At 41.3% G+C, this 25,229-nt stretch overlaps 1 protein-coding gene across 3 annotated transcripts in view; it reads left to right on the top strand.

The window, feature by feature from the left end:
* The window catches only part of MAGI3 (membrane associated guanylate kinase, WW and PDZ domain containing 3), a 344,066-nt gene that overhangs the window by 174,853 nt on the left and 143,984 nt on the right, over positions 1-25,229 (top strand). For all 3 annotated transcript variants that reach the window (XM_083172771.1, XM_083172770.1, XM_083172772.1), the window contains one exon: positions 7,720-7,836. In XM_083172771.1, the coding sequence (XP_083028897.1) occupies positions 7,720-7,836 (117 nt within the window). The remainder of the gene's footprint in view (positions 1-7,719; positions 7,837-25,229) is intronic.

Raw genomic sequence — 25,229 nt, 5'->3', positions numbered from 1 at the left:
GCCAAGGCTGGCAAAAAGGATTATGGCTCAACCCAAAGCCTATGGAGGCCTGGCATATCCAGACCTCCAAGCGTACCAAAGGGCCTCGCTGCTAGCCACTATAGGGGCATGGATGACAACCGATGAACCCAAACCCTGGGTCATAGTGGAAAGAGGTCTAGTATCTCAATTTCCCCTCGTAGATCTACTATGGCTACCTCCATCGGAGGTAAAACAAATTGTCCATCCCTCCGTAGTGGTGCAGGCGGTATGTAAAACATGGAACACATTGAGGACCCGTATGTTGGGAGGGCCACAACCCACACTTGACCTATCATTGAGAGGACTAGCACGCCTAATCCCAGACCTGTCCCTCGACCTATGGATAGCTAATAATATTATCACCTTGAAAGATTTGACAGAATCAGGAACAATACTTTCCTTCACCCAAATCCAAGAAAAGTACTCCATACCCTGGAAAGAGTTCTATAAATATTTACAGGTGCGACACTGGATACAAACTGTCTCCCCACCCCCCCAGGCCCTGAAGCCAATACCCAATACATTAATGGCATTACTCCAAAAGACAAACAATAAAGGAGCAATATCTAGGTGGTATAATTCTCTAGTCACACCTCAACAATACTCAAAATTTCCCTCTCAAGTCAAATGGGAAACAGATATGGGCCTACCTATGACTGAGGAGGAATGGCAATCAGTGTTCCAAATGTGCTTTAAAATGTCTAAGTGTATATCCCATATAGAACAATTTTTTAAACTAATACATAGGCTGTATATGACCCCCGCCCTTCTCCACAAAATAAGCGCTACGAACCCAAGATCCTGCTGGCGCAACTGTGGTGGGGTGGGATCAATATACCACATATTTTGGACTTGCCCTCTAGTGGCTGACCTCTGGAGGAGAATATTCAGACTAACCTCTAATATACTTCAACATACTATCGACCCACAGCCGAAAGTTGCACTGTTCCATATCCTCCCAGATATAGCCTCATACTCTGATAAATATGTCATTGGCCACATACTGGCCTCAACCAAACGCCTCCTAGCCCGCAACTGGAGGACAACTAACATACCTAGCCTTAAAGAGATAGAGGAGGCAGTACAATCACACTTTGAATTTGAAACAGCTGGCACATCCTATAACTCAATGCCATCAACTTCTGCAACTAGGTTATGGCGAACTTGGGTGGAATATAAATCAGAACTAGCAATGAAAGATTGAACTATGTATGTACTTGTTAACTTAGACCATTCTCATATGTTGTATCAATGTACTTTTGCACTATATTATTACACTATGGAACTGTAACCGTACCCCCCCCCCCCTTTTTTTTTCCCTCCCTCCCCCACCCCTATCTTTGTTCTGTACCACATCCCCAAAAAATAGAAAACTCAAAGTCATGAGATACGCTTGAAATGTTTTATTGTATATTTGAATTTGTGACACTCAATAAAAATTTAAATTTGAAAAAAAAAAAAAAGTTTGTTGCTTTGAGTTGTTCTTGTAAGACTTTTCTTATTGTATTTTGTTTCAACAGTTTCCAAATGAAACCACTTTAATAACTTAGGGAATCTCTTGAGATAATGTTTTGTCATCTTGTGCACTGTTTTAACAAAGCACATAATGTATGCCATACAGCTATATGGTATCAAACTGTAATGTTCAGGCAAACTTATTTTTTTAAGCCATTTGTTATTGTCATGGGAGCCATCTTAGGAATATCAAGATCAAAACACTCATCTCATCTTTTTTTGCTGTATTAAGCTCTTTCTACATAAAGCTGTTTATTTTTCAAATAGTACGACATGTCCGCTCAAATGAATATAAATGACACCATCCAACACTTAATACAAGAAGCACATTTTCCTCTGGGGTCTTGCATCCATATTGTAGTTTTTTAATGGGCTGTGTTTTTAGATTATGTCTGCCAATCTTATTCAGACTTACTGGGGAATACAAATAACCCCAAAATGTTTTGGAGAAAATATGCCTTTTACTGTAACTTATGTACAATAATTTTTTTTCAATTATAGCTTTTTTCCCCTTGCCAAAAACGACCAATTTTGTGTTGGCTTTTGGGGGATAATTGGATAGCCCCCATGGGATCATTTAGTTGTGGTAAATTACCACTTATTATTATGATTATTATTAAAGGTTTCTCATATAGCGAAGCAAATTGTGTTTACAATTGTAAGCAGTGATCCCACAAACTGGGTAATTACAGGCAGATAAAGGTAGGAGGGCCCTGCTCGCAAGTTTACATTCTATAGGATTATAGCAGTTCATTGAATTCCTTCTTAATCTTATTATATAATAGATTTTATTGTTATTTAATTGCGCATAAATCATATTTATGTTCATTTATATTTGCTAAAATAAAAATTAGAGGTTGTATGTAGTAATACTTTGCAGGACTCATCATAGACTCTGTAAAGATGTTGCAACGCTATCTAAATTTGGGTGTGACATCATTGTTGACGTGGCCATATTGAATAAACTATTCAATATGCTTCCCATCTGTTGTTGAACTACACAAGCCCAGCATAGGGCATGCACGCTACAGTTTTGCTATTCGGCCATGCTAAAACTGTTGCAGGGCATGCTGGGATATGTAGTAACAGCTGGAAGCCAAAGGTTCCCCATCCCCTTAAAGACTGGTCAGGCAAAGGATGGCAGATTATGAAATTTACAGTTCTTAATAGAATGTATCTATTGAGAATGTTAAATCATTTTCTTTTCGTATGCAGTCATTTAAATTAGACACACGTATGTAAATTGTCTACTCATTAAAGAAAGTTACAGAAGAGAGAAGGTAATCCATTGATCATTTTGTTACAATTTTAACATTGTATTAAAGCATCGCATCACATTTCAAGTAACTTATTACATCAAGTACATTGAATCGAAGTTGAACAGTACATACATAAAAATAAGTCCATGTCCACAATGGTTCACATACTAAACATTCCCTGGGCAGGTATTCTGATCACACACGGAGAAATCAGATGAAGCCAGTATATGATCCAAACAGTGGTCATTAGAGTCCTCCTATTAGGAATAGGAAGGGGCTGCAGTATCGCATGAAGTCTAATCAGTAAGTACGATAGGGGCATCTCCCAACAGTTACCTAGTCTCATACATTATTAAGGGAGTCTCTTATCCAGCTTTGAAAGTCTACTGGGAAGGTAGCAACATACTGTAATTTTCCCAAGATTTCAAATTTAAGGCTAGAGGGTAGAAGGCTGCCATGCTAACAGCCAATAATATTCAGTATTTGTTTTACTTTTACATCAACATTATGGGGGATATTTAATCGGGCCGCCGGGCCCTAGTCAATGCGGTCTTCCTCTACAGCATTGAGCAGGGGATCTCGCAGAACGAGCCCGACTTCACAAGCAGTGAATTGCTGAGCGCCTGGCCACAGCTCGACAATTCCTGGCCACTTCTCGCGGCCACGCCCCCTTCTCGCCCCACGGCATACGGGACATTAAATCCCATCTGCGTTTTCTTTGTCGAGCTGACCGAGAACAGACATGGTCACGACTGTCGAGCCAGCTCGACAGCCGTAACCCCACTTCAAATACCCCCCTAAATGTAGTGTACTGTGTTGCTTCTTTGCTAATGGTTCATTCCCATGTACATATTAAGCATCTTTTCAAATAGTGTACAGCATTGATCCATACCACTTGCTGAAAAAAGCTTTCTTGGTAAATTTGCCTATGAAAAGTCTTGTTGGACTGACAAGTCTCCTGTAAAAATGACTGAGCCAATTCTGCATCTAAACAATGATACTTCTGTGTCACACCTTGGCAAGTCACCTGAAACGGAACACCTAAGCATGTGACTGTTGCGGATATATTTTGTTTCTGGGTGGAACAAACTTTATAATAACACACGGTGGGGTTTGGAAGTTTTATATTATGAAATAACTGTACATAAAGTAGAAACTATGTCCACTGTACAATGTGAATCATTTGCTGAATAATAGTGATACTTATCTGGCAGGTATCTCATGGTGCTTCATGTAAAAAATTAGTAACAGAATTTACTGTTAAACAAGGTTGTTGATTTTAGGTTAAATTTAGCTTTTCTGTATGTTAGATTTGTCTGATGAGATACTTATATTTACAATAGGTTGAACATTTTAAATAAATATTTAGCAAAAACTATTGCTTGCTGATGTGTATTGAGTGACATGGGAGCCTATTTACGAAGCAAAATAAAATACCATCCAATCAGCTTCTAACTGTTCTGTTACAGGCTGTGTATGAAAACTGAGAGGAACTGATTGTTAGTTTATCACTCTCAATTTTATCTCCCTCCAAGTCTTTGTAATTACTTATATACATTCTAAATATGTCCCTGTTCTAGGCCATTTGTGCTATCGTGTCACAACGTGTTTTCAAAATAACCTTCTATGAAGAGAGATGTATTTACTGGGGATTTATACGTTCAAAAACCATCACTAATTTAAAAAAAAAGAAAGAAAATACAGTACTTGTGTACTAGCACGGCGCCCACGATAATTAGTCGCCCGATTTTTGATCGCATAGCATGCCATACACCAGATGGCATGCGATGCGATTTTGCCCCATATACAATGTTAAATTGTAAAAGCACCCTAATGGGTGCTTATAATGTTAAATGCACCCCCACGCCACCCCCCAAGTATAAACGGGGTGGCGTGTGGGTGCATTTAACATTGTAAGCACCCATTAGGGTGCTTATACAAGTTATAATCACATCCCATCGCATTGTATGCCATATACAATGCCATACAATTTTGAAATTGTATGACATTGTGGAAAATCGCGCGATATCGCATCGCATGCGATACGGTATGTGATGCGATGGGCGCCGTGATAGTACACAAGTACCGAAAATAATATCACTCTCTGTTGAAAATGTATATTTCTTATACCCTAAGGAGTAATAACAAGTCTAGGATTTTTATATGGAGAATTCTGTATAGGTGAGTAGCAATATATTTATTTTCCAGTTCCGATATGAGACATTCGCACACTCTGCGCAGTTCCTACAGTATATTCGACCAAGATATCCCGGCATAAAACCGTTTTCTTAATATTCTTTTCACATTTTGATTCATGACCAAAATCAAAAGACACGGCAATCATTCAGGATGTTTGTCAAATGTTCACTTGTTTAACATGAACTGACAAGTGGAGCCCGTTGGGAGGCCCGTGTTCCAGAAATAGGTCCACATACAATGGTGGGGCTGAGATGTGTTCACCGCAATCCTTTTGAGGCTTTTTATACAATAGGCAGTTCTTGCGTTTAATCTCTTAAGAGAGAAGCCGGGGGACGGCACATATAAGGGGAGCATGCAACGACTAAATTAGGCTCAAATAAAAATCTGTGAGTAACCTACAGCCCTGCTGCTATGTGCTTATATAGAGATTGCCTGGCATTTAACAATATTGTTTTCCCTGACTTTATCACACAGGGTAGCTTATTTTCTGGTTCTATTGGGCGTTTTTAGCCGATCTGCAAAGTATAGCTTTGCAGATCACTGCCTGTATGCATTTTCTAAATCGAAGTCTGTGATACAAGGGTTTGAGGTTATTTCTAGTTTGTGTAGTGGAACAGCTGTAGGTGATCAGACTTTTCCAACATATGTTTCTTTGTACATAAACTTATGGTGCATACACACTGGGCGTTTTTGCCTGCCGTGTATGGACAATGACGATGGGGAAATTTGCTGGTCTGAAAATCTCACCGAGAACACTGGCCCTGACAGATCGTTCAGCACACAGGGCTGGCACATCCCTGTACAGTGGTGTGTGCTGAGGGATCTGAGCGATCTTGCTTTGTTTAGATTGCTCGGCAAAATCTCCCCATGTGTAGACTTCTTCAGCCTGAAGCCTCAAGCTTCTTTCTTCATCTGTTGGCAGATTTGTTTTTGTTTTTTTATAGCATTCAATGCTTGTCTAAAAAGCCTGCTGGCATATATTACAGATATGTTTTTTTGTTTAGTCATTAGCATTACATTGATGTAACTTATTACTGCGCTCAAGGCTAAAGCATGTAGCCTATTGTTCTTTGCCATGTTTCTGTTTGTTTTATAATTTGAAAACACATTTAGACTATTCACATGCCTTGTTCACTACTTTGAATGTCCGTTTTAGCAGCTGGTCCTATAGTGACCCTGTAGTCACCTTCTAGAACTATGAATGTTTCATTGTTCAGGTTTGAAGTCCAATACAGTATTTCCAAATCTATAACTAAATCCTCTTAGGGCACTGCTTAGTTACAGCCCGCAAGCTTTCTGTTGGAGCCTGAATGTGTTTTGAGCAGAAATCCGTGTTAAGTTCCCTTATCGCAAGTGCTGCAAACGCCATAGCTCAGGGTACTTAGCCAAGGACCTGTGGGCTAACTTGTGTTAGCAGCAAACTTTCCGCTACCACCATATGGCCCTAACTGTGCGGAGTTTGTATATTCTCCCCTTGCTTGCGTGTGTTTCCTCTGGGTACTCTGGATTCCTCCCACAATCCAAAAATATACTGGTAGGGCAATTGGCTCCCAACAAAAAAATTAACATTAAAATGTATATAGGATTATAGATTGTAAGTTCCAGGGCAGGGTCTGATGTGAATGTTCAAATATTCTCTGTAAAGCGCTGCGGATTTTGTGTGTGCTAGATAAATAATTGCTAATTAATAAATAAATATAGTCAAATTTTCCTTTTCATTTGACTACTTTTATTCTATACCACACCAAATACAGGTTGAGTATCCCTTATCCGAAATGCTCGGGACCACGAACATTCCGGATAGGGGATTTTTTTCGTTTTTTAGAATATTTTTTTTAGGCTTACTTACCTGTCCCCTGATGGTGTCCGGTGGTCCCTCGGCGTCCACAGCAGGCCTCCGGCATCTTCTCTGGGTCTCCAGCGGTCCCAGGAATGCATTGCGCGGGTGTGCGCGCGCACCGGTGACGTCACCGGCGCGCACGCACACTCGCGCAATGCATTCCTGGGACCGCTGGAGGCCCTGGAGAAGATGCCGGAGGCCTACTGTGGACGCCCTGGGACTTGGTAAGTATGAAAAGAGGGTTAGGGGGTTACATTTTTTTTTATTATTATTCCAATAACCACGGTTTTTGGAATAATTTGGATAATGGATACGGGATACTCAACCTGTGTGTATATATATATATATGTATGTGTGTGTGTGTATATATATGTGTGTGTGTGTGTGTGTGTGTGTGTATATATGTATATGTATATATATATATATATATATATATATATGTGTACATATATAGCAGGCAAGGGTTCGGCACTCCAAAAAACTGCCAATGACTGTAGCCAGTGCCTTCCCGAGTTATTATGGATAAAGAGAGCTTGGGCGCGGTTAATATCCAGCATGCTAAATAAATCTACTTATCGCCGGTAAGGTAACACTGGCCCTGACAGATCATTCAGTATGCATGTTTGCATGTATTTGGGGGCTGCCTTATTAGTTATTTATCCAAAATACAATGCAACATACTTGTAAGCGTAAAGGGAATTCTAATTATTTATATATAGGAAATTCTAATTATTTATATAGGAAATGTGTTTTAGAATAGTCTGAACTATAAATTGGCCTCTGTAAATAACAAATGTTTTGTTTATCTAATGAAAACTGTCAATTAAATAAGAAAATAGTGCTATGGGCATTCCAATGATCGGTGTGTATATTTTGTGATTGCAGGTAAAGTTATCAACAAGGACCTGCGCCACTATCTGAGCCTACAGTTTCAGAAGGGATCCATAGATCACAAGCTACAGCAAGTGATCAGAGATAACCTGTATCTGAGAACAATACCTTGTAAGTATTCTCAAAATGTGAATCAATCATTGTTTGTATTATTGGTTACAGTATATTCCTAACATTGGCTAATTCAAGTAAGTGCTACTACATTCAATAATAGCATGGCAACTTCTCTGTGGTCTCTCTCTCTCTGTCTCTCTCTCTGTCTCTCTCTCTCTCTTTCTCTCTCCATCGTAAACCTTGAGGAATCCGCACTCTTAAATGAATCAATGGGGGTGCCCGTCTAGACTTGATCATAGGCAAACTGTATATCCAAGGATATAAACAAGACCGCAATCCTATTTCAATGTGAATCCAACACAGAGGTTTATTTATCCAGAGGTTTATTTATCCACACAATTGAGCATCAAAATGCAAAAAGAATTGCTATGCTTATACTGGCTCATCATACCCTCGATCCAGGAATTTTTGTGCCATACTGTTTAGATCCCTCTGGAGGTCATCATGATTAGATGTTATCCTAGTGACTCTGAATAGCTGTGAAAAGGGTAACCCTCTTTTTAAAGGTTGAGGATGAAAACTGTCGAAAGCCAGAAGTGTGTTTTTATCTGTTTTCTGTACACCTTCAAGTGTCCATTAGTAACAGTTATCATTACATCAAGGAAATTTATAGTCACCGGGTCACTGGTGCATGTAAACCTAAGAAGGCCAGGAAGTCCATTAAGATATAGAGAACACTCATCTAGCTGTTCCAGAGTGCCAGTCCAGATCAGAAAAAGATTGTCAATATATCTCATGTAGAGGGCCACAAAGCCAGAATACTGTGCATTAGACATAATATGTGTCCTTTCGTAGTTGTACATGAACAGGTTTGCATAGGATGGGGCCATATTGGCCCCCATCGCTGTGCCAACCAGTTGCAGGAAAAATTCATTATTGAATTAAGTAATTTCTATGCAAAATAATGTCAATAAGGAGTAACCGATCTACTGGTGGACTCGTGTAGTCATAGCTCATAGTTAAAATCTCACTAACTGCAGTAAGGCCTTCTGTATTTGATATGTTCGTATACAGGCTACTGACAAAAGGATTCTTTGACTGCCAACTGTTAGCCAGTATAAGGATGGTGTGGGTTTCCTCCCACAATCCCCCTAAAAATATAATGGTAGGTTAAGTGACTCATTACAATAAAATTAACCATCAAATAGACAATCAAATTCTGTTTCTAAAGCTTGGTACACACTAAAGGAATTGTGGGCAGTTTAGTGCTAAAACAATAAATGATATTATTGATGCTGTTCAGTGATGTCAAACCCCCCTCCCACCAAAAACAGAAACCATTCAGCCGCTGACCATATAGTCATAGGACCCCCCTGATGTTCAGACAGTGGAGAACACTGGCCCTGACAGATCGCTCAGCACACTTGTAAGATTTGGGTCGATTTCACCCGATCCTGATGGATCAGGATGAGAAATCATCCCAAATCTGATATGTTTGACATCTCCTCTGACATGATGTGCGATCCCATGCACATCGGTTCGGACCCTACAGATAGAACCTGCTGCAGGTTCAATCTATCGGCTCGGAAAAATCAGCTGTATATCACTGGTTCTTTTTAGCACCCCTGATGTGTTGGATCCGATCCGTAGGTGTGTGCTCGCAGTGAAGCACAGCTGGCACACACCTACAGTATGTACAGGGGCGGGCAGTGGCTGGATCCGGGCAGCAGCGGGGAGCTGGTAGCAGCAGGTGCGGGGCAGAAAGCGGCAGCTGAATTCTTAAGAATATTTTCAAAAGAATTCTCTCAGCCAATCAGCGGCCGGCCAGTCTTTTGAAAATATTATGTTTAAGCTGCCTTAAATTGAAATTCATAACTCCCAACTGTCCCGATTTTTAGTGGCACCGTCCCATTTTATGGGACTGTCCCCAGGCTGGCAGTGTCCAGCGGTTGGAGAGGGGGACATATTGTTGACTAGACAAAGAGGTTGGGGCATGGCCAGCAGCTCAAGCAGTGCTGGCCATGCCCCATAGTGACAAAAAACGGGGGCATGCCTTGCGGCTGCTGCATCCCCTCAAGGCCCCGCCCCTTTTGACTGAGGTCACGCCCCCCTTTTTAGGTTCTGTTGTTACGATGTTTGGAAGCATGGAAATGTTTTCTATTATAGTAAGGGCATACCTTTTTGTATATGCCCTGAAATTCATTCTACCCTTTTTTGGAATATCCCATAAAAAAATATGGTGTTTACAAATACTGGGGCAGATGTATTAAGCCTTAACAAGAGATAAATGCAAGGGTGATAAAGAGAGATAAATGTCCAGCCAATCAGCTCCTTACTAACTTTTTTCAAACACAGCCTGTAACATAGCAGTTAGGATGTGATTGGCTGGATGTTTATCTCTCCTTATCACCCTTGCATTTATCTCTTGTTAAGGCTTCATACATCTGCCCCATTGTACCTTATTTTCCTTATTAACTATAGTCACATATGACTTCTCAGTAGTATGCAATAAGGTAAAAAAAAAGTTTTAAGATTACAGATAAATTTACATGATTTTAAGTAATGGTCGAAATGGTTTTTATATGAAATTATCACCATTATGTACAAAACATAGGGGAAATAGACCGGGATAATGGTAGTTATAACCACTGTCCCTGCAAGGTTTATCAGTGCCATTTTGGAGTAGTTTTTCATGTTTCTACTTCCAGGGGAATCTAACACTGCTCTGCGGTATAAGTGACTGCCAGATAGAGAATGCAGGATGGGGATCAGAAGGTCTCTGTCCTTCTACCATGCCTCCCATAGACTTAAAACCATCTAAAGAAAGGGTAAACTAACATGACCCAGTGTAATCCCCATTGCTCATGGGGACTGCAGTCTGTAGTGCCAATTAACATTCCGCATTAGATTTCTGTGAAATCTCTTGCATTATCTTATTAGTACATAACACCATGCATAAAATAATGCAGACACTTCAGTTTATACATAATTTTATGGAAAAAAAGCTTGATATATAGGCCTCAGAAGAAAGATTCAAATGGTTATTACTTTTATATGGAGTGGAAACAATGCAATGATCGGTCTTTATAGATAGCCATAAAGTAGTCTTTGCATAGGCTTGCCAGAAAACTAAGAATTCTTATTTAATCCCACAATAAGATTCTAATTTTGCTTCAATAATCCAGACTGACTGTTATAATCTTAGGATGGGTACGCGCCAATGGGTTGCATTCAACATCTTCTGTTCAGCCATGTTACACGGCTGTCCAAACAATATCACATACAGTGCAGTGTATATAGGACAGAATGGTTATCGATTCATCGTCCATCAAATCTTCCTGGGGTGTACTGGCACTCCTGCATGGTCCGAGACTATTTACTAGTTTTCTTAATGTGTGTACAACCATAGACTTTTGCCATTCTCTTTTCCCAAGTTTTGATCTAGAATATTCTACAAAGTCTTTGTAGGTTGTAAACATTATTGACTAAATAAAAGATTTAGCTTTTATCCTGGCAATCACCATCCCGATGATGAAATGCTGTCAGCAGTATCCCAGCAGTCACACTCCCAATGGTAAGTACTGGTGTTAGCGTCTAGGAAGAGGGTTGGAGTTAGGCTGAGGAGTGGCGGTAAGGTTTAGGCTGCGGAGGGATATGTTAGGACTAAAGTTGGAGTTAAAATACCATGATCCATTGCATCCTGATCGTCTGGATGGTGACTGTGGGGAATAGATACCAGCCCCTAACTACAGTACCTTGCCCTACAGATTTTTTTGTATCCAAAACGAAGAGCGTTAGTTTGTCATGGCTTCTTGGAAATACAGTATGAGCTATTAATGCTGCATTCTAGTTAGATCGCTTAGAAATGGGGCTTAAATCACAGAGTTTGTGTGCCCCATAAGTCTATACTATTCCAGAACCCTAGTAAGTAATTGCCAAATCTGGGAAAATGCCAGTGTGGTTTATGTGTCCACTTTAAAATCAAAATAACATATTTAAGTGACCACCTGGATGGTAATTGTGAAAATGATATTGCTTAGAACTGGGGGATGTATTCTTCAGTTTAATATACTATAAATTACAATTATGGATGGTGCAGTGTTGCAGATTGAAACAGCTGGAGAAAACCCTACAATATATTCCCATGCAGTTTCCTCCCATAGTCCAAAAATATGCTGGCAGAATTAATTGTTTTGTGTGTTGGATAATTGTGTGGTGTGTGTGTGTGTAACTTTCAACACAAATAAAACATGGTTGAGGAGAAAAGCCCTGCACACACTACAACAGGGGTTGGCAATTCCAGCAGATATTCGAGGGCCGCACTCTAGAAATAGGGGGTGTGGTCACTCAAAAGGGAGTGTGTCTTTGAATGTATTGTAGAACACCATATACCCCTTTTACACATCATGCTACAAAATAGTAGGCCCCTTATATTTGACCCTTGCATATTATGCCGCACAGATTGAGCTAAAAGTCACATTATGGCACACCGAATGAGTGAAATTTCACACTGAAGTAGTAAAAATTCACATAATTCCAAACAGAATGATCCAAAATTCCACACACCAGCTCCCCCTTAGTTATTCCACACACCTGCCTCATTAGTAATGCCACACACCTGCCCCTCTTTAGATATTCCAAACACCTGCACGCCAGCCTTGAAAAATGGTGTTAATTGCAGCTCCATGCAGTGACGGCAAACTTTATTAATATAGTTCTTACTTTGTAAATATTTCCTATTTCTTCACAAAAAAGTGTTTCTGAAATCTTGATCCTTATAGATCTTTCCTTTTTAAAAAGCCGTAATCCAAAACTGCAGCAACTTCCAAACAGACCTCCAACAGTGGGCAAGTTGAAATGAGCTGTTTGCGAGTTGGTCTGTTTGATATAAGCAAATTATCTGGAATAAGACAGATAAGAATAAGGGGCAATTACTAATATATTTCATCTACACCAATAGCAAGACTTAATTGAAGTATTCGATTCCACTGAGTACTAGACATTTAGAACGTCTTTCAAAGAAATGAAAGTAGTAGATATTACTGTTATATGAAAATATTTTAAATCATGGGTACTTGTGTATTATCACGGCACCCAAGTTTCTTACATACAGCACAATAGGAAAATCGCATCGCATGGGCCATTGTAACGGGCGTGCGATGCGATGCGATCCGATTTTACTATGCAATTTATTCACTGCTATTTTAGCCCCGGGGGATCGCATCGCATTGCATCGCACCTTCCGCATATATAGGGTGTACAATGCCATTACATTACCTATACAATTATATCATTGTATGACATACAATGAGGTTTTAGGCACCCCCCCCCCACTAACCACGCCACCCTGAAGCGTGGCGAGCGGCGGCGGAACATGTCCTCCGAACTTTTCATACCCCTACTGTCCACATCGGCGTGGAGTTGATTTTATATAGTGTGGCGAGCCCGAAGCGTGGTGAGCGGACGCGGATTACTTTACATGTATTCCGCGTCCCCTTGCGGGGCTCGCTGCACTCGCCATGCTTCGGGCTCAGTGGCTCGCTGCACTCGCCACACTATATAAAATGAACTCCACGCCGACGTGGATAGTAGGGGTATGAAAAGTTAGTAGGACATGTCCCGCCACCGCTCACCATGCTTCGGGGTGGCGTGGCTAGTGGGGGGTGCCTAAAACCTCATTGTATGTCATTATTGTATACCTAATGGCATTGTACACCCTATACATTATAAATAAAAGAGCACTGAATACATTACATAGGAAAATTGGATCGCATCGCACGGCACTTACAATGGCCCATGCAATGCAATTTTCCTACGCAGAATAGCCACCTAAGCAAATGGCTTAGTGGGTGCCGTTATAATGCACAAGTACCAAATCATGCACTCAGGTGTAAATGCAACTGACGCGTTTCAATGATGACACGCAAGCTATTAATTGTTGCATCAGTACCTAGATCTCTGCAGGCACCTTCATTCTGATTTCTGTTCTTCGCCATTCACCCTGCAAACACTTCCTATAGCCTGCAAATCATCCCCTCTTTCATATAGGACTTTGGGGTAGATGTACAGATGGAGTGCCTTTTATCCCTGCAGGGGCTGGCGGTTGGATTGCCAAATGCCAGCCCCCGGCAGCCGCCTGAAGGGGATGCGCACGCACAAGATGCACGAGCATCCCTTTCTAATGGGGCTCTCCCCAGGTCCCCGACGCCTCGTCGCCAGATCCCAACGCCGTCCCCAACCTCTCCGCTCCCCCCCCCCCCCAGCCCTGCCCATCTCCCTGAAGAGGAGACGGGCAGCTCACGCGTCCCAGTCAGATGGAGCGCCATCTTGCCTGCAAGCCCCGACACTGGCTGATAGGCGCTTTATCTGTATGAATCAGTTATGAGGGAGAAGTGGTATAGTGCCTTGTACTTTATCACCAGCCAATCAGCTCCTAACTGTTAAGTTACAGGCTGGTTTTAAAAAGGGACAGTTAGGAGCTGATTGGCTGGTGATAAAGTACAATGCACTTTGACTACTCCTCCCTTATCACTTCTTAATAAATCTACCCCTGAGTACCCTATCAACTGGCACTGTATTGCCAGTCATTGCGTTTTTGGGTCTTTGAGATCCAGTATACTAATGTCTTAATCAAAAATGGGGGAAATGAACTGCCAGTTAAATTTCAATGTTAATGTTTTCATGAGTCTTCCCATTTTAAATCCTATTCTAATTTATTAGACTTCACTGTCTTAATCATTGCAAAGTTTCCCAAACCTGGACCATAAACGCCATTATGGTCCATATTTTAAAGATATCGCATGAGTCCAGATGGTTAAATCAAATTGGCCAATGTATTAAGTAATCTGTAATTAAGATCTCCTTTAAATCCTGCACTGTAATGGTGGAGTTTGGGAAACTGTTTTATTGAATCCTCTGGTTGGCTTGGAGATGATTAAAAACTGCTGAACTGCAGTTATTGATTCCATGATTTGCAGTCCTGGATATCCTATGGCACCACTCAATAACTATACCACCTTACTTTTTTATGAGCTTACAAAACCCATCACCTTAGTCTCAGTTTAGATCCCCTTTCATTGACACAGTACCAGCCTGTAAAGCCTGGCCTGTCAATGGCATATATTCAATGCCGTAGGCGAGCGGTGACTGCGAGCAGGACTTTTTGCTCGCAGTCACCGCTCACCCTGTCAGTATTCAACTGACCCCCCTCATTCGCAAATTCCCCCTCGCTCCGTTTTTTGAGCGAGGGGGAATTTGCGAATGTGCCTCCAAAAACTGCGAGAATCGAGGCTAATTACAGCGAGTTTGCTGCACTAGCCTCGGCTCTCGCAGTTTAGGGGAATCCTCGCAGTTCTGTGACGGCGAGGATTCCGCCGGAACGTTGCATAGTGCGAGCGGCCGGCGCAGGGGTTAAACTGCGAGGATCACTGTTTTTCTGTGATCTCGCAGTTTAACCCCCTCGCCGGCCGCTCGCACCGGCATTGAATACCTGCCATTATGTGAATACATATTTCCTCATTCAGGGTCAGATGTATCAAGCTTAAAAAAGTGATACAATGGAGAGTGATAAGCAACCAGCCAATCAGCTCCTACCTACCATGTTACAGATTGCATTTGAAAAATGACAGGTAGGAGCTAATTGTCTGGTTTCTCTCCACTTTATCACTTTTTGAAGCATGATGCATCTAGCCCTCAGTAGTATCCAAAACTGATTGATTCTTCCATGTAGTGAAGTAAGACCTTCTTACAGGTGACAGAAGGTGAGGGTCACCCCTTATGTAAGGGACAAGCTATGTTTAATCATAATCAAATATCACCTAATAAAACCTACTTTTCATTCCTTGAAAATGTAAAGAAACCTCATTAGCATGAGCGGTTTAGAGGGCAATCCATTGTATGTACAGTGCTGATTATATACTCAACCAGTATGAAAAACATACATTTGCATTACTTATTAATTAGTAATTCTGTCGGAAACCTGCGTTATGTGAAGCTGCAGTGTTTTGATTAACCCTTTGTATTACTTGCGTGTATCCGGTCCTTTATCATGTAAATATATATATTTTTAAGCTTATGAGCTGTGTTGTTACTGAGACTTTATTCTGCTTTGCACCTTTAAATAATATCTGAAATAAAGGAACCCGTATCAAGCCTATAGCTCATAACATAATCTAGAAATCAGTACAAGTGTGAATGACATTTCCTGATTACCGCTAATGTTCTCTTTCAACAGTGCTTAAGCTGATTTTCTCACATAGAGTTAGTACATGATCAGATTTTTCAAACGGTGACACATTTCAGGATGTTCTTTTTGAACCACTCATTTTCATTAGTATAATGGGTTGCCTGCCTTTAGCGTCGCACACTGTAGCTGGTAAAACGAAGCGCAAGCTATAAGTGCACAATGACCAGAAGCTGCTTCTGCCAAGGTTAAAGAGATAAGATTGTAAATCCTCACATATTGGTATTAAAACAGATGTTGATTTATTCAATTTGGTTAAAGAATTAAATGGCCGTTGGAATGTTTAAGTTAATTCAAGAGTGTGAAGTAAAGCAAAGCAAGTAAATCCCCATACACACTAGCCAATGTGTATAGGGATTTAGTTCTCCATATATAGTTATCCATATTGGTAGCAGATGGCCGATATTGTCTGTACGTAGCAAATAAAACTAACATACATTACATATACAGAAAAGTCCTTATTGAGGTACTCCGTTCAAACTTTGTCCGACAGAGTGAAGTTTTCTACTTCTTTCATATGTTTTCCTCGTCATAATATAGAGGAAAAAAATAGGGATATACTGTATCGTGTAGTATGTATAAGAATGTTTTTGTTTTTTATATAGTCACTCGTGTCGCTTATAGAAATGGGTGTGAACCCGTAACTTCTATGGGTCACCAAAAGAAGTGGGTTGATAAGACAGAGTGCTCACTGTAAGCTTACATTAAACACGTGTCGGCTACTTCTATAAAGGTATCTTTAAATAACTTAGAAGCTTACTTGTATTTATGACATACTTTCATGTAGCAGATTCTTTTTCATGGTATTCAATTGGTAATCACAATGTTTTTACCACACAGTTTAAAAAATCCAAAAACGATTTAATTGTTAAAATTTTTGTACACAAATAAGTTCAGATATCATTTACAAAGTCATGGTGGTTGCTTCAACCACATGAATATACAGTACAATCTATCTTATTACCCTGGGTTAGCGCACCAGGGGTAGGAGATGAATGTATTTAATGTGGAGAGTACTTGGTCCAATCGACAGCTGCAGGCACAATACCAACACATTTCAACAAGCTGCGTGTCTTCTAAGCGCATTGGTGAAAGTACAACATAAATACAAGTAAGCTTCTGTGTAAGCTATTTTATGCATCATGTATGAAATCACTAAGGTGAACAGAATTTAAAAGATACCTTTATGAGAGTAGACAACACGTGTTTAATGTAAGCTTAAAGTGAGCACTCCGTCTTATCAACCCACTTCTTTTGGTGACCCATAGAAGTTACGGATCCACACCCATTTCTATAAGGGATACCATTGACTACATAAAAAAAAAAATCATTCTTTTACATACTGGGGCAGTACGCATGCTGTAATGGTTAGCATTACTGCCTCACAGCGCTGAGTTCATGGGTTTGATTCCCACCATGGCTTTAACTGTGCGGAACTTGTGTGGGTTTCCTCCAAGTACTCCTCCCACAATCCAAAAATATACTGGTAAGCTAATTGACTCCCAACAAATGAACCCTAGAATATATGTGTGTATATGTGTGTGTGTGTGTGTGTGTGTGTGTGTGTGTGTGTGTGTGGTAGGGAACATAGATTGTAAGCCCCACTGGGGCAGGGACTGATATGAATGTTCAAAAAATATTCTCTGTAAAACTCTGCGGAATATGTATGCGCTATATAAGAAACTGTTAATAAATAAATATTTACTACACTATACAGTATATGCCTATTTTTTGTCTCTTCTATATTACGACGAGGAAAACATATGGAAGAAGTAGAAAACTTCACCCTGTTGGACAAAGTTTGAACAGAGTACTGTACCTCGATAAAGACTTTTCTCTATATGTAATTAATGTATGTTAGTTTTGTTTGAAGCGCAATAGGGTTTTTCACCAACCTAAAAAATTTGTTGGAGGTGACACTAATTGGTGTCTAACCTAATTGCAGCTTGGGGCGCAGTGATCAAATTCTATCCCCCCTCCCCCTTCGATATTGTCTGTACGCCCTGAACGATATCAGCCGCTGCAACATCACTGGGACCACCTAAAACACGCAGGTCGCTTGGCTATGTTGCCAAATTGACCTGCATGTTTGGAAGACATCAATCATCATGAAAGACACGTGGGAATATGCATCATTAACAGTATTGAGTGTACACGCTAGACAAAATATATCATTCAGAAGCCCCTTTCTTAGCGATATTGTTCACAAGATCACCTAGTGTGTATGGGGCTTTTCTTTGTACCTGGAACAAACAGTGTTGCAATGCAAAGGGAGCACATATATTTATAGCTTTTTCGGTGCTGGGTAAATATGGGCTGCTTTTGTGTGTAGCCTACAAATGTTAGACAGGTAATATACAATTTATACAGTATTTTGTAATTTAAATTTCAGTTTAGACACATGGTACCCAAATATAAATCTCTCTACACATGTTACATCCGCACCTCCTACAGTGCAACATGTTTTGCCCAGGTGCACAGTTATTTGCATTTCTTTTACTTCAAAATCAGAATAAAAAATGCTTCCTGCTGCACAGCCTTACCATACGAGTGCGTGTAAAGAATAACTGCTGTCCTGTCTTATGCTCATCAGTTAAGTTGACTCTCAATTTATTTTAATGCCCCAGCCCCTGTCAATCTGATGCCCTTTTTTCCTTCTTAATTTCAAGTTTGTTACATCTTTCTCTTGATCCCCAAGGCACATTTCATCATTTATAACATGTTCCTCCTCATCCTTCATAATTATTTTTTTTGCTGGCAGCATAAATCTTGCACTGTTAATATATTCACTTTTAGCCTGTGTGAATTTTTTTTTGCCTTTGTGACCATAGTAAATTACTTAGATATATGTCATGTTGGACTCTTTCTCATAAATGACAGAAGGTTAAATCCATATAGACAACCTCCCTGTTTTTTTTTTGCTGTTTATTAGTAACTTTGTAATATAATTCATTTAGAAGCATAGTTTATTTATAACATCATTTTTATTCAATTGATTTCATAATTGACCTTTTTTAAATTAGTTTTCTACAACGGCATACTCCTGGACTTGACCACTCAGAATGGCAGCATCAGAGTTTTTGGGCAAAAATTTATGGGATTTCAATCCCGGGATTGTAGTCTCAAATCTCAGAAATTCGGGATCAAATTGCACATGCACATTTGGCTTCTTTTTTGCTCTGCTCAGGCGCAGGGCCGGTGCCACCACTAGGAAGGTTGGGCCACTGGAGGGCGGTAGTGAGCTGGAAAGCTACGAAGCAGAGGAGCAGGAGAGCCGGAGGCTCAGGTGCTGTCCAGCAACCAGTTTGTGCGGCTTTGCAACGTAATGTCCCAGAGTTCATGTTACGCCACATAGCCATGCACCTGCCTGCCCATTTAGCCGCACCCACTGACTCACTTAAGGACTTTTTTTCCCAGCAGTTCCCAGCATGGAGTGGCATCTGGAGTCCAATCCCAGAAATGTCTGAGGTGGAGAAAGTCAATACAGGGCTAGTAGAGTGGCCACTAGGTCTTGGTTGCACAGCCAATCCTTGAGATTATTATTATTATTATTATTATTATTATTATTAGCAGTACTGTATATAGTGCACACATATTCCGCAGCGCTTTACAGAGAATATTTGAACATTCACATCAGTCCCTGCCCCAGTGAAGCTTACAATCTATATTCCCTACCACATGCACACACACACACATACAGACATTCTAGAGTTAATTTTGTTGAGAGACAATTAACCTACCAGTATATTTTTGGATTGTGGGAGGAAACCGGAGTACCCGGAGGAAACCCACGCAAGTACGTTGAGAATATAAAAACTCTGCACAGTTAGAGCCATGGTGGAAATCAAACCCATGACCTCAGTACTGAGGCAGTAATGCTAACCATTACACCATGCGTACTGGGAAAGGGGCACCATAGAAGTACAATTGGACCCACAAATTATTTTAATCCAGCTAACATGGCAACATAAGCACTTCCTATGTATATTATGTTGCTGCCTTAAACTGGGTACACACCTGTAATATTATTGGTCCAATCACCTGATATTGATTGTACGGCCTTATAACTGCATATGTGTGTATGTAGGAGCATCATCGTAATAGGGTTTACGGACGCCTTGAGTGCTGGATGTCATGCAGAAGGGATGGTTCCATCAATGCCAGTAAGCAGATCTGTTCATCCTGCTGGCTGTATGCCTGGTATATTCAAATGATGCTGCAGGGTGCCATTTCTATGCCCCCTACTAGTCAAATGCAGAACCTGAGGACCAGCCATTGTTCTTCTCAAGTGCAGCGACACCAATTACACAACCCTGGTTACAGCCCAGAGTTTATCTGATCTGCAGAGGGTCTACAGTGTATGCCAGACTTTTGTAATAATGGTACTTTTCCTATGCTATTTTATAGAATCAGGGCTTTTTGCTTGATTAACGCTTCATTTAGTTTGAGGTGTTTTATTATCTATTACATTTTACAGTGTTTCCTTCAGAGTTATTGTCTATCAGTTCTTACCAAGCTGTAAAGTCAGGATCAAAAGGATCACAGGCTGCATTAAGTCACATAGGGGGAGATTCTCTAAGAATCTCCGCCCCCCTTCGCCGCCCATCGCAATTATAATTATCGCATATGTTCTAACATATGCGATAATTATAGCAAAGGACAGCTCTTGCGTTAAGAGCTGTCCTTTGCGGTGAGAGACCTGGGACCCGGCGGCTTCCCCCTCCCTCCCACAGACCCACACCCGGCGCTGCTGCTGCTGCTGCACCGGGCTCTCCTCCTCCCTGCACCCGGAAGAGGATCAGTGCAGGGAGGAGGTCACAGGTCCGGGCAGCACAGCTCTGTGCTGCCCGGACACGGATGAGGGGGCGATGCGGGGCGGCGGGGGTCCGTGCGGGGGGTCGTTGCGGGGCGGCGGTGTGGGATGCAGTAGAAGCCCATTGGCTTCTATGGGGCATCGCCCAAAATGCGGTAAAAACCCCGATAACAGGGTTTTTACCGCATTTCTAGCTTAGAGAATCTCCCCCATAGTGATTCTATTAAGTGACTTTTTTATTGAAACTAGCACAACTTAAAAAATCTAGTAAATCCAGTATTCGATTGACCCTAAATCGGTCTCTGACCATCACATCTGCTATCTGCCTTTGCTTATTGAAATCCTATTTAGGCACACATAAAATCCCTTTATTCCTGTTTGTAACAAGCATGGCCATTATTTAGCTACATAAATCCGAGGGAGACTAATTAGAGAAGTCTTTTATCTACAATTCACAATGTGTTATGGTGAAGGGTCACTGCTCCGAGATCTGTCACAGATAAATAGACTTTAGATGATGTTAGAGCTACTTAGCAAACTGTAACAGGATGTTTAGAATATAGATGCATTGCAGCAGCACAGGCTTATGATTGTGTAAGGGGGACATATTTTTTTAAACAGATGTACAAAGGGAATATTTAGCTTCACAGTCCATTGCACTTTTACATCTAATTGATTTGGCAGCTAAAATGCAAACTCCTTTACCAACAGCTTCACCGAAGAGGGGAAAGCAATTTTTGGTGCCTTCTAATTGCTTTTGAAGTCTCCTCACTTCGGGGGCTATTCTGGTTGACACGTAGCAATGTGAAGTTCACAGTGCTGTGTGTCTTGTTAAGGCCACAGTGCCGCCCACCACCCCCTCGCATGCTGCAATCTCCGCACGGCTGCGAATAGATGTTTTGCATAAACATCCATTTGCAGCCTATGGGGTGACACTGACATCATTTGATCGGCGACCATTGAGTGATGGTGTGGGTACATGCAAAACTAAGGCACTCTCAGGTGTCTTAGCTTTGTGTGTGTCCTTGTGGGGAACATGGCATCCGGTGATGTCAGCTGCCAGCCCTGGCGTCACTGGGTGATTACCATGGGAGCGCCCCCATGGGCCACATTCCTGGCTCGCCGCCCCACGCTCCCAGTCTTGTGTACGAGCTCCCGGCGAACAATATGTTCACAGTGGCCAGTCACACACAGTACTTGTACATGTGCACAAATGTGCATGCACAGTTCAAAAACATTGCACACCCGTGTGAATTTGCACAGGTGCGCATGGACCAGAACAAGGTCCTTCATGTGTAGCTGTTCTCAAACCATTTCTCTTATGATCCTATTAGTCATTGTACACTGTTAGCAGGGCAGCCGAGAGAGGGGGGGAGTGGGTACAAATTACCGGGGCCCAGGCTTGCTGGGGGGGCCCCGCAGGGGCCCTGATCCGACCCCTCCCTTCCCCCTCCGTCCCTCCCGGGTAGCAACAGCAGCACACACTTCTACAGGATGTGCTGTGCATGTGTGCTGCTGCTGAGATTACAGTTTTTAGAGTTTTCTTTCACCCTCCTTAAAACATTTTGGGGGCGTGGCCTAAGTGCAGGAGGTGCCCACACCTCCCACACTTGGGCCACGCCCCCAAATTTTTACCGGGGCCCGGAATTCCTGTCGGCTGCCCTGACTGTTAGTTATATATTGTATCATATATGATACAATTACCTTTTCTAAAATGGTTGCCACTGGTTTACTGCATGTATAAAAGTGATGTTAGTGAAGATACAATTTTACAAGACTTTCCATTGCTAAAGTATATACACTGCTCAAAAGAATAAAAGGAACTAACATAACACATCCTACATCTGAATGAATGAAATATTCTTTTTTAATATATCATCTTTATTGAAAAATTTTCATGTTCATAACACTCAACTTATAACAAACATACTTTATGCTGTGAGCGACACATTTCCAATAATATAAAAATACATACACATACAAGTACCCACATTAACTAACAAACACTTAGACAACTGACACCTTCCCTCATAATCATCATATGACTATCAAGTATTATTCTCTCGCCTTCAGGGGGATATTCCAAGCACATTCCAGATCAAAACCATCAGTTCAGGGTTATACGGTCCCTTCCCTTAAACAAACATTCTATCATTTGTTTTAAACCTATTGATATATTAATAATTCCTCAGTGTATACCTAATATTCACGCATTTACCTTAATTAAGTGAACTTAAAACATTAAACATTATCAGATGTGCTTTTTTACAGAAGTGACTAAAAAACATTGACACACTGTTGTGTTTTGTTTTTTTGCACACTATCATGAGATACATAAAGTTTACCTAGTGTGTGCTATTTGAGATAAACGGAGTTGTGCCAATCAAGTGCTCTCAACAAAGTTGCATATTTATATAGTTTAAACAAATTATGAGTGAAATAAAAATATAAATGTGGCAAGAATATCTTAGTGTTCATACATGTAATGGTGTCCCTTTATAATACACTGAAAGATACCAGCACCCCCAAATTTTATAGAATTTATCTATTGAGTTCCTGGAGAAATATATATATCACTCATGTTCAAAGGTATAATTAACCATATTTATCCACTCGGTTATTACCGGAGCCTTTTTCACCATCCAGGACCTAGCGATAATAACCATGGCAATTGAGCCTAAATTAATAGCGGTTTGCCTTAGCTCGGTTGATATTAATTCGTCTGACCATACCCCTAAAATAAGTGCCTAATGACCCGGTGGGGAATTCCAAGAGTCTCCAAAATGCGCCCAATTCCCTGCCAAAACCTCTGCACCTCCTTGCACTGCCAAATCAGATGCCAGAAGTTACAACCCATCGCATTACATTTTGGCCAGTTCTCCTTACTATTTCATGAAAATTTACTAATCCTCTCAGGTGTAAAGTACGTTCTATGTATATTGAGCTGTATCTGTTGAATCCTTAGAGAGTTAGTAGAGACCCTTATATTTAAGAGCGCCTGTACCCATCCACCCATTGTAAATTCAGGGACATCGCTAATCCATTCGGATGCAGATCTTCTGCCTCAAATCAGTTAAATATTTATAACACTTTGATACGCATTTGTTATTACCTAATTTTTTGATGAACGATCTTAATGGCGCCTCTTGATTAGAAATGCCACAAGCTTTATATTCAATTGATGTAGTGTTATTAAACAAACCCTTAGTAATGAAGATCATATCTATTCTAGAAAAATTGTTAAAAGTGGGTGAATAGCAAGAGAACTGTCGTTTGTTAGGGAACCTTTCCCTCCACACATCGTACCAGCCCACATCAGCCATAAATGAGGCTAAGTTGCTCGTACCCGCAGGCTGGCTCCCCTTGATGCTCCATTTATCAAGCCATGGGTTCATTACAGCGTTAAAATTGCCAAGGCAAATTATGGGTTTGCCGGTGGGGGCGTGGCCATGGCAATGCTTGTGTGAGGACAGGTGAGCAGGCATCTTGGCAGGTGCAGGAGCTCTCCCCCAGCCTCCCCATGCCGGCTTTACATCTCCGCAGAAGGTGATAGACCCCTGGCTGCCTACCCTCTGTTGTACCGTCTCCCTCCGGTGCCTTGTCTCTGTGGTCCGTTGGGCGCTTGGTCCGCACTTGGTGATTGCTGTCCCCAGCGTCTCCTCTGCTTGCCTGGAGGCTGATCCAGCGGTGGAGCGCGGCGGAGACTGTAGCAGGCAGCTGCGGTGATTGATGGCTGGTGCCGGAGAAGCAGAAAGGTGGCTCGCTTAGTGAGAACACTGCTGGACTGTCCTGCGTGTCTGCAATGGGAGGAAAGTGAACGGGAGCAGCCTCAGTTTTTGGGGAATTCAGAGCCTGAAATAAAGGCTTTATAACTGCCGTCCTGCGACCCTGCTTGATCCCTGGATGGAGGTAAAATCTCCTATTATATGCATATGAACTGATTCTACCGCTGCCGTATTGTGAAAAGATCACGCTGGTAAGAGGTGCTGGTAAAGTGGGCTGGAAGAAATTAGGGAGATTGCTAGACTAATTAGGGAGAGAGGGAGATCGCTGCTATTTCAGAGAGTCTCCTGCAGAATGCAGGAGGGTAGACAACTATCGAGTAAAGTAAAACTTGCTTCACAGAAATAAAGCTTGCCCACATTAACAGAGACATACAAGCTTACATCTTACACACAGTTAACAAATTAGCAGCACTTCTACAGCAACTGACAGAAAAAGATGATTCGGGACACCTGCAGTCAGTGTTTGCTAACACAGGGAAATGTCTTGGGAAATGATAAATATTACAAACCAGTTTTTATTGATACCAGATAGAGTAGGCAGATAAATCTTTAAGTATATACCCATCTTTAATCTGCTCACACACAGATAGTTTTCTTTAAACGATATGGC

The sequence above is a fragment of the Crinia signifera genome, chromosome 2 (assembly GCF_055691185.1).
Source record: "Crinia signifera chromosome 2, ASM5569118v1, whole genome shotgun sequence".
Taxonomy (NCBI): Eukaryota; Metazoa; Chordata; class Amphibia; order Anura; family Myobatrachidae; genus Crinia; species Crinia signifera.
The sequence above is the reverse complement of the archived record's forward strand: the minus strand, read 5'-3'. Positions and strand labels throughout refer to the sequence as shown.